Genomic DNA, 11,703 nt, shown 5'->3' with positions numbered 1-11,703 from the left:
GGGGCTTCCCTGTTGTGGGAGGAGCAGTAAGGACCAGAAAATGAGTCTGTGTAAAGTCACACTATTTAAGAAGGTGGTAATGTATCCTTTTGAAAAAATGTTCCCATAAAAATGTGCTTTAAGTTTTGCAATCTTTAACATATACATCGATTTAACTACCAGTATTTGGAACCACTTAGGTCTGTGCTAATACTTATTAAATGATCAAAAAATGTTGATATCATTAAAATCTGCACTCCAGAAGCTATTTATGTGAGCACTTCTTCTTTCTCTATTGTATTATCTGCTCTCTTGCTTTCCTTGATCACTGCATGGAATTTCTCTCTTTTATCTCTCCTAAACTCCTACCTATTTACTTTCTAAAAGTATCTGAAGTATTGATTGTCCTGTCAATTCTTTAATCACATTGTATTGTTCAGACTTTTTTCTACTTTAATAATTCATCTTTCCCTCTCTATTTAAAATCTGCCCTGCTACGTTTCTAAATATGTGTTTCTCTTTCACATGCAAATACCTAAATAATTAGGTTGATTTTGTAGACATCTAGTAGTAAGTATGTTATTTATGCTAATGTCAATAAACCAAATTTAGAAGACTTACAATAATTTTGTTCATTTATCTTAATTTCTAAATCAAAATAAGCACGCAAAAGGAACTAAAAATAAAACTTTGAAACATGATTAATTTTAATGTTTAAGGGAAATAGTAAATCCACCAGCAGAAAAAAAAATTACCAAAAGTAACATTTTACAGAGTTTTAGTCTCAAAGCACAATACGTTTTTCATAGAAACAATATATCACCATTATATGCACCATAATAAGGCAGTATTTATACACAAGGTCATTTACCATTAAAAAAAATCAGTGGCAATGGTGATGCAATACATTAGTTCATCTTTGTTCAACTTTTTGCTATTATACTTCCTGGCCTGCAGGAGTATTTGCCAGGATACAAGGAAAATGTGTGACCTCAGTTTTAACAGTACATAAAAAGCTCTGGCTGCCCATGCTTAACCCTACATTTACTACATGATCACTAGGAATGTTTTCATACCACCACTCTGACTGTAATATATTTAATTTTAAGGCCATTCCCAAGAAATCAAACATTTTAACAGATTCATTTGGATAATAAAGAATTATTTTATATAAAATAAGAAGTGCAATATCAAAACTTAATATCCTATATGCCTAAATTAAAAGAAGAAAAAAAATTACAGTTTTTAAATGGACAATTATTTGAGATTATTTGGAACTGGTAATGGCATAGCACTGAACTGGGAAAAATGTGGTAAGGTTTCTTTCAGTTTTAGAGTTATTTTTAAATGTACTAGATGATTTTCTGAGGGCCATTCACATTCAATGTTTAGATTCATTTTATTAGTGGCATATACAAAGCACCATATTATATAATATATGAAATGTAGAACAATCATGACTATGTAATTGACTGTAGAAATAACTGCTAAGAAAATATAGCAATATTTAACACAGGATTTCTAAAACCATTACATTTTCATTACTTTTCCCAAAGCTAACGTCCCATGTTTTACTTTATAGACTTTGTCTATCAAGGTTTATATGCATTTGGCACTTTTTGGGGCTGAAAATAGTTGATGTACTCTGTACAGTAATGTTACAGTTTTATACAAAATTCAGAAATATTGCATTTGGAATAGTCTTTATGATCCTCTTCCAAGTATTCTGTTTCACATAACAGCAAATACTCTGAATGCCTTTCCTCCCGGAGGATTCTGTAAACTGCAAAAACATACAAAAAAAATATATTGATGTCATCTCTATACATAATCCTTCTTATAAATCATGCTTTCTTATGACGGTCAAGAAAGCAGCTGTACAAATCCAGATGGTCAACTTTCTTAGGTTACTATAATTTATAGTTATTGGAAAGTTTGAATGAAGATGACATAATTCTTAAATCTTAGATGTATGCTGGACTGCAAGTTTGCTAAAGGCATTTAAGATGTGTAATGGTAATAATAGTAGTCTCTACAGAACTTTACAGATTCTAGATCATGTTTTCCTATATTACCTTTTTTCATTCTAATAAAGCAGAGTTCAACAGCTGTTATTCAATTTTACATGGGGAATACTCAGACTCAGATTTACAACTGATATGCAAGGTTACAAGCTAAAAAGACAGCTGAGGCTGAGCCCAATGGCTCATGCCTGTAATCCCAGCACCTGGAAGGCTGAGGCGGATGGCTGACAAGGTCAGGAGTTCAAGACCAGCCTGGCCAAGATGGTGAAACCCCATCTCTACCAAAAATACAAAAATTAGCCAGGCATGGTGGCAGGCGCATGTAATCCCAGCTACTCAGAGGGCTGAGGCAGGAGAATCACTTGAACTCGCGGGGGCGATGTTGCAGTGAACCGAGATTGCACCACTGAACTCCAGACTGGGTGACAGAGTGAGACTTCATCTCGAAAAAAAAAAAAAAAAAAAAAAAGACAGCTGGTACTTGAGCAATACTCTCTAGAGCACTAGCTTATTATCATTGGCTAAATCTGACAAAATTTAAATTACACTGCTATCATAGATTATACTCTTAACATCTATAATTTCAAGGAAAATGTTGGTAAGGATATTTAATGGTCAAATCTGAAAGGACCTAAGAATATCTTCACTGAAATAAAACACACACACACACACACACACACACACACACACACACCCTGAGCATTCAATCTCATTTTGAAAGTCCTTTTAAAATAGAAGTTAAAAGTAATGCAGACTCATAAATTTTACTCTTTATTAAACTATTTATATTTATTTAGCAACATAAATCAAGATATGCTTTGTTTAAATGTCTAAAAGTTAAAACAGATTGGTAGTACCATTAATCATTATTTATTCAAATCAACTGTAAGCTTTTGAAGCTTTTACATAAACTTTTATTTTCTTAATAATTACAAAAGACTTTTGGAGCCAATAAAATAAATGCTAAGAAAGAAACAGTGAAATTTCTCTCATATATTTATTCATGTACAAGAAAAAAGGGAGACAGTTTTAGAGTAAAATAAGGCGTTTCACAAGTATGCAACACACAACACATAGACACGTGCCTGCACGCATGCCAGATGTTTTACACAAGTAGATGGCCAATCCAAAGCCATTTTATTTATGAGAAACAGACTGACGGGGAGCCTTAGGAAGTTAATGTGTTTGGTGTGTTTCTTTTTTGTACATAGTTAAATACTGGAAAAATACATATCTCTGAGCCTACAGACTGAGTCATGAAATTTACAAGTTATGTGAACTTGGGCACATCATTTAACCCCTCGAAGCCTCAGTTAATATATATATGTATATATATAATATAGTGTATGTATATATACACACTCACACATATATACACAGACATACCCACATGCATCTACATATACATACATGCACACACATATATACACACACACACATATATCTCTGGGTATAGGACTGACATTTCAGGGCTGTTGAAGCTGAGCTAACATACTTAAGAGTGCCCAGGAGCATCTAACATCTAGAATATTCATAGTAGGTACTCAAAAATAATTATATTGTTTTATTAGGATATCACCTATCATTTTATAGTTTTAAAATATATCTAAGAATTATTAGGCATAAATAAAACCACATCACTCAGTTTAGCTTATAAAATTGCATTTTATAAGCTCAATTTTATAAGCTCAATTTTTCCATTTTATGTATCGTGGGGAACACTGAGCTTAAGGAGGCCATGAGCAGGTTGTAGCGATGTCATAGTCTTAACAATCACCTCTTGACATAGTCTAATATGAAAACAGACACTAATACAGATTTGTATTTTTGTGAGGATGACACCCAGATGGTTATGTGGAAGGTAATCTAGATACCCTGTGTGACACATCCTTTGGTGTCCCTTAGAGAAACTGATACATGTATGTGCCCTACATTGGCAATTTTGAAGAACCCAGGAAATACCTAAATGTTAGGGATTTTTCTATCTCTATACAAATAAATAGGACTTTTAATATTACTTTCAGAAGTACCAATGATTTAAAAAATCACCATTGATTCATTTATTTTAATATGTATTAATGCCTGAAAAAGTGAGTTACATGAATTTTCTCAAATCACCAAAATATATGACATTAGTGGGTGGGTTAAATAATATGAAATATGACTTGAAAGAGTTCATTTATATCATACTAGGCGTCTAACTTCAAATCAGTAAGAGAATTTGGTTCTAGGGAAAATCAGACATTGTTTTTGTCAAATACTTTGTCAGATAACTGGATTAGAGAAATATTCAGTGCCTTGCTCACCTAGAAAGAATTAAATATAAAAACTAATCTAGAAAATCCAAAAGAGGATGAAAGAAAGTTCCTAATTATAAGATCAATTAACAAAAGAGTAGTTCTGACTTGTAATCCGATTTTCATGTTGATTTTTATTAGCCTGCAGGAGACAGGCACCTCTGGTACTACAGCTTCTCCCATCCCTGGAAGACTGACTGGTACACGAGTGTGCAAAGGAACACAGTGGCTAACTTTGAAAAAAGCTAAAAATGTTAAAGTGGGTCAACTGTAAAGCAATCATGAATAGAGGGATAGATGGCATTTACAAATATACATATATATGCCTTGTTTTTACCTTTCTGAGAAGATTCCATTCTGAAAAGAAGCGGTGTAGGCCTTTCTTTTATCCACAGGCATCACATCAACATAACCACCGTGATTTCGAACCACTCCAGCATGTACTGCTGCTCTGCAGATACTGGACAGCTGAGAAGGCAAGGAAACAAAGAAATGGGCATTAGTGGAAATTCCTGCTGAACTTGTCCAGGCTATTCTTCTATTATTAATAGATTGAAGTCGCTGACATCTGGATGTCATGGATAGCCAGTGAGCAGCTATAGGATGAGGTTTTGTGCATAAAGTAGCGTCTGAAACATCACAAAGTCAAAGCCAATTCGGATCAAGTCTGAAGGTCAACCTTAAGGGTGGCTGCAATAGTAAGAGCCCTCTCCCATCTAATCTACCAAACACCTGTTCTGTCCAAACAGTAGGCTTAGAATATCAAAGCAATAAAAAGCAAATTCGCTTCTTTTATCTCTTCTAGGGCCTGTTTGTCATTCTTAAATTTTAGACTTTGTTCTAAACTGGACTCACTCTGACCGATGTTCACAGGTTAGATTACTCATCCCTCATGTATGTTCACTTTTGCCTAATACAAACTCCACCATAGTTCTGCATATGATTATGGCCTCTGTTCCAAAATACAAGAAATGGGGCAGTTTTTTTCTTAGTAAATAATATAATCTACACAGAGAAACTTTGCCAAAAGAATAACCCAAAAAAGAAAAAAATGAAGAACCATTATAGCTTCTACCTAGATTTGTAATGCCTGTCAACTTAGTTTGAATGGTCTGACATGAAATACTAGGAAAGTTCTATGATTACGTTGTACTAGTCATATGATCTGAATTGAATGGGATTTCTATGGAGAAGAAAATCACTGTTTCAGGTTCAATACTTTCAAATTTTTTAAACTACTGAATTCTAAAAGTCAGATCATTTCTTTTGGCCCATTAAAATCTTCTCAAGATTTTATCATTTGCTTTAGTCCAAATGTTTTACCAAAATTTGTTAATAACTAAGTACAATCCAAGGAAATCCCACCAAAGAAATACTTGAACTGTTTCAGTATAAAGCAATCCACATCAAATGCACATGGGTCTTTTCTGATCCCATTGGTGTGTTCTTTTCTTATCTCTATGCACATGTGGGTGATTTAATATGCTTTTTTAAGTTCATATAAGCATGTATATCTTACATGACCTTGCTTCATTACTGTGCTGTGAACTCTAGAGCATCAGTCAGTATTTATTAGAGCAGACTGTGAATGCTAAACTGTTTAATCCTTTCTGTACTTTTGTTATATTACAAAATATCATGCATCTAAAACCTGCATCCTTACTCAAAGGCATTTTCTTCACCATTTATAGTCCCACTGAATTATAATAATATTTGCATCCAATATGGCTCCTAACAGATAGAATTAAAAATAATTCCGTGCACATTTCTGTATTTATTCTGTTCTGTTACAAGGGTATTATCAGCATTTTTCCCAGGGCAACAAAAGTGCTTAGATAAAATATTTACTTAGTCCAAGTACTTAATACGTTTTGAGACTACTGTATTGCCTGCAATTTTGCAGTCAGCAGGCATTCCTATTTGAGTTCAGAGATGAGAAGACATTTTCTTTTCATACTCAGACTTTATAAAAATTAGTATCTGATGGAAAGAAAGAAGCATTTATCTGTGAAAACAGATTTTTTAAATGAATGCAGAAATTAATATATTAAAAAATTCTAAATAAAAGTTCAAAGCAACAGAATGTACAGGGGCTAACTCTGGAAAGAAAGAAATAAAAAGGAAGGAGGGAGGGAAGGAAGCTGATTGATTCTCACATTTCCATACTTTATTTGGAGAGATAATGTATTTTGTAGGGGCAGGGAAGACTGATTTTGTACTTGCTATGTGACAGTAATCTTTATATTTTCAACTTACTCTTCAAAGGACCTATATAATACACATATTACCCATCCATTTCACTGAAGGTAGAAGGATAAAATGATCTCAAGATATGAGTTCTAACAAAACCTTAACTCTAATAAATAGATGGCTTTAAAGGTATAGAAGTATACAGGATATTTTGAAAGACTTTTTCTAGATATGACAAAAAAGTTCTCCTGCTTAAAGGGAAAATCTGAAAACTATGATTTCTCTGGCAATCTCTGAGTTAAGGTATGTGTATTCCTATATATTTATTAATCTACTTGCTTCAACAAATATTTATGTGCAAGGTATTTGCTTAATATCTGATGTCACTATGTGCTCTAAGCTCTGTTTAGGCAGGACAACCCTGTCTTGTTCACAGTTTGGCAGACATCAAATTAGTGATCAAAATTATGAATGAATAACCCAGCTTCTGCTCTTGAGAAACTTACAAACTAATAAAAGAGATAGGGTAACAATCTTAACACCTAATAAAACAGGCTAAGGGCCAAAAGGAAGAAATGAAGTTACAGGGGTTGAAATTAGGCCAATTTCATAATTGGGTTAGAAGGTCCAGCAACACACCCTCACAGAGAAAGTGGCAATAATTCAAGTTTTGAAGTGACCACAATTTCGACACAAAATTTTTAAAAATATTGTATTTCAACAGAGGCAAGAATATAAGCACAAATGTGAAGACTAGCACGTCCTACCAGCAGGACATTTCAGTGGCACGTAAGACTAATGCAAATCTGGAGCTTGAGAGAGACTCAGAATTGAAGAATAATTGCAAAGGTAAAGCTGAAATGAAAAAAGTCTGGACCTAAATAAGCTCACCAAGAGAAACAGGTGATAATGTACATATTCAGGCCTCTTTACGTGATCAAACTCCCTTAGGATTCTATTGAATATTTGCATAAGACATTTCCTAAATTTGCACTTGTAACTCTCTGGCTTAGAGAAACCTGTACTAAGTGTTTGCCTCATAAAACGTAAGCTCATCAGCATACACTTTCAGACTTTATCTACTCATTGTTGTGAGCTGGATTCCTCTCTCTCTCAGACTAACTTGGTTGAAGCTTCTTTTCATTCTGATTTTCAGCAGCTCAGAGACAAAGCTATCTGCTAGACTGATATGCAGCTCATTTACTCTCAACTCCAATACTTTGTAAATGTCACTCATCCCACTAGAACATGTTCCCTAATCCTCCTTAGCAACTGACTGCAAATCTGGCTCAACAAGCACTTAACAGGCCTGGAAGTTTGGAAGGCCATGGCAGGAGAACTGCTTGAGGCCACACCAGCCTGGGCAATACAGTGAGACCCCATCTCTACAATAACAGAATAACAGCCAGGCATGGTGGCATGTACTTGTTCTGCTAGCTACTTGGAAGGCTGAGGAAGGAGGATCACTTGAGCCCAAGAGTTTGAGGTTAAACTGAGCCAGGATCATGCCACTGTACTCCAGCCTGGGCAACAGAAGAAACTCTATCTCATTAAAAAAGTACTTAACCATAATGAAGCCATCACAGCTCGTATTCCTTGTCCAAGCCTACTATAGTCATCTATTACAACATCCCCTCAACTAGTTCTCTTTTGCATATATTTTAATGTAGCATCTCTATGACGCTATGCTACATTTTAAATGGCTGTTCAGTAGTGAAGACACTCAAATACTAAAGGTACAGTTTAGACCTCAAATACTAAAGACTCAAAAGAAACATTTACAAAAAGCAAAACACATTTTCCTTCCCAACAATTACTATAGACTATTTCATTATGTGTCTTATACAAAACATATGGGGAGAATATGAAGAAAAATTATGTCAAATAATTATACACTCATATCTTACATATGGATATTAATTTTTCATTGATAAGGATGTTTAACTCTTCTGAGAATGCATATTAACAAAGTCTATTTCCTTGCTTTGTATATAAATGTGCATATATACATTTAAATGTGTCTATACATTTATATATATACATGAATTTGAGAGCTATATAAATTAGGATACTTACGTCAGAATAAACTCGAGTTCCAATGACACGAGCATAATGTGGATTTGCTTGCATACAGTCACGAGGACAGTATACTCTGAAAAAAAAAGTATACATATAAAGTAAGCTGGTTACTTAAGATTTTCTTATTAGTAAAATCATTGGTGTGCATATACAAAGTAAGTTAGACATTCTAAACCCTCCTCATTTTTTTTTTCCTGAAATAGTCAATTGTACAAGCTCAGGCAGTAGACACAATTGCTTCTGTTTATCTATTTCTATGTTTTGGCATAAATGTGATTTTAAAAAAATTTAGTCAGGTAGCCTTCTAATGTGGGGATTTGAAGCCAAAAGAAACATCAGAAAGCATCTCTATGTATCTGAGAAGTTGCAACCCAATGTACCTGTAGAATTCAGTAAACTGCTAACTTGGAAAATCTGAATCATTGTCTGCCTCACACATCTCATAGTTTCTCTTCTCTATCTTCACATCTTTGGTATCTCATCCAATTTCACGTTTTAATTATCATCTTTAAAAGGCTGATTTCCAAATTTATATTTCCAGTTGGGACTTCTTTTAATTCCAAACTTGTATATCCTACTGCTTATTCAATGTCTCCATTTAGCTAGAATAATCATCTCAAGCATATCATGTATGAAACTAAATTCCTAATCTCCACTTCTTGTCCCCAAATTTGTTCTTTTTGTAAAATTTCCATTGCAATAAACAGCACCCCCATGATTCCAGGTGCTCAGGCCAGAAATCTTTACTCTATTTCCAATCCCTTTCTTAATCTAACACCTTACATTCAACCCATCAGCAATTTCTATTGGCTATACATGAAAACATATCTAAGATCAGAGCATCCCCAAGCACGTCAGTCATGATAACTCTGGGCCTTATAGTCTATTATCTAAATTACTGCAATAGGCTCTTCTATATTTCTTCTATGGTCTCCCTGCCTCCAACTTGGCTCTCTCCAATCTATTTTCCATACTTATATTAAAACGTACAAGTCTAGCTGGATGTGGTGGCTCATGCCTGTAATCCTAGCACTTTGGGAGGCCAAGGCAGGTGGGTCACCTGAGGTCAGGAGTTCACCTGGGCAACGTGGTGAAACCCTGTCTGTACTAAAAATACAAATATTAGCCAGGCATGGTGGCGGGCACCTGTAATCTCAGCTACTCAGAGGCTGAGGCAGGAGAATTGCTGGAACCTGGGAGGCAGAGGTTGCAAAGAGCCGAGATTGCACCATTGCACCCTAGCCTGGGCCGACAATGGTGAGACTCCATCTCAAACAACAAACAAACAAAAAAAAAACTGTACAAGTCCAAACACATCATTCCTCTGCTCCCAATTTTCCAGCAGCTTCCATCACATTCAGAGTAAATGACAAGAGCCTCAGGATGGTCAATAATGGTCAATAAGCCCTGCATCTTCTGTCCCCACTGCCTTTCTGTCTTTATATCTTAACTCTTTTCCCACTTTACCACCCTGCCGCAGTCACACTGGCCTAATGGTTATTACTCAGACACACACAATAGGCTCCTGCCTTAGAGCCTTTGCATTTATCTTTTCTGCCTGGAATGCTCTTCCTCCAGAAATCCTACTGCCTTACTGATACCTGGTTGGCTTAGCTCATTTAAAAGACATTTCCAAGCATTTGTTGTTGTTGTTGTTATTCAGGCTCTAAATACAATATGACCAAAAGCTTTTTATTTAAACATAGGGTCCAATTATCAATGTTTAATCAATCACATGATATTTTAAAAAACCTCCCAAATTTCAAGAAACTGTCAAATGGTGTTTTACTTTTAATTAAGTGGCTCGTCTGCATTCATACACATACACACCCATCAGTAAAAGGAAACAAACTAAAACCGAAAAAAACACAATTTTATGTAGTAAATGAGACTCTCAACATAACTACATGATAATCATTGGTGGATGATAGCATCAACAATTTTCCTAAAAGTATTCTAAACATACTTCAGTTGAAACTACCCTTGCCAATTGAAGCAGATCTTCCTTAAGATAGCTTTTAAGAAATAGCTATAGTTCTTATTTCTAAAATTTGTATAACACTGTATACTCTACACTGTATATACTGCACATAACATGTAAACCAGAACCATTTAAATATAAGTAATACGTGAATCTGAGTTTCCATAACTTTGAAATAAAGGGTTGATTGCTTAAAAGACGCTGTCTGGGAACAGCGTCCTGTAGAAGGAAGGGTGTCCCCTTTGACTGGAAACTGATCTTACTGTATTTGAGAACTGCTGGACATTTACTGCCATCCTTACGGTTGTAAAACCACTTGCTCTGCATGCTCTGCAAACTCCTTCTTACCCATATTCACCTGCTGGTCTGCCAAAATCAGTAGTCCAAGATGAGTTAGATGACTTCAGATAAAACAAATATTGGGAGAAGTTTTTGGTTGTTTGTATTCCAATCTGTTTTTAACAGCTTATTATACACTACTGAGGAGGTAGGTAGTGGTCTAGTAAACATTTTTTAACCTATAATTTGCCTATAAGCTTTGAATGAAAATGCTGACATACTTTAATATCTACTTTTACATCTTGAGCATTCAATAAATTTTAAAGGCCTTATTGTTTTATAGATATATATAAAACTGGATAACATTTCTTACAATTTTTATAAGACACTAAGTAATAGTTACTACATAATAACTAAATGGTTACTAAATAATAGTTAGAGTTTATTTTGAATTGTTGTACCAGACATGCAAAATTTCAAGGACAAGATTTGCAGGTAAATCTTGTTTCTTCAAGGTCTTCTTGAGCTAATTTCATTTAATTTATTTAGTGTTGTCATTTTTCTCCAGAATATACTATGCCTCTGCCTACTTAAATGACATAAAATTCTAAAAGGGATGTACCAACTACATGGTTCCCTAAAAGTTATAACCCGTCAAATAAATAATATCATTACAACCTAGTTTATGAAATTATTACAAATTTCATATGGGAAAAAGAAAAGACAACTGTATTTCACTGAAACAAAAAAAGGGAGAAGCTTTTCAGACTACTTAAGTCAATATTATGTATAAATTGTCATTTGTATGGATTTATTATATTGATAACAGTAAAGGTTAAAATTAAATTTTAAAAATTTATATCATTATCCTAAT

At 34.4% G+C, this 11,703-nt stretch overlaps 1 protein-coding gene across 1 annotated transcript in view; it reads right to left on the bottom strand.

Moving 5' to 3' along the window:
• Nucleotides 1–662: 662 nt before the first annotated feature.
• Nucleotides 663–11,703, bottom strand: part of CRISPLD1 (cysteine rich secretory protein LCCL domain containing 1) — a 47,361-nt gene continuing 36,320 nt past the window's right edge. The window contains exons 13-15 of the mRNA XM_021665921.2: nucleotides 8,567–8,642; nucleotides 4,638–4,768; nucleotides 663–1,762 (exon numbers count right to left, since the gene is read on the bottom strand). Of these exons, the coding sequence (XP_021521596.2) occupies nucleotides 1,711–1,762; nucleotides 4,638–4,768; nucleotides 8,567–8,642 (259 nt within the window). The 3' untranslated portion in view covers nucleotides 663–1,710. The remainder of the gene's footprint in view (nucleotides 1,763–4,637; nucleotides 4,769–8,566; nucleotides 8,643–11,703) is intronic.

This window comes from Aotus nancymaae, unplaced genomic scaffold (genome assembly GCF_030222135.1).
Source record: "Aotus nancymaae isolate 86718 unplaced genomic scaffold, 86718_ANA_hifiasm-v0.15.2.pri h1tg000036l, whole genome shotgun sequence".
NCBI classification, from domain to species: Eukaryota; Metazoa; Chordata; class Mammalia; order Primates; family Aotidae; genus Aotus; species Aotus nancymaae.
This window is presented reverse-complemented; position numbering and strand designations above follow the sequence as displayed.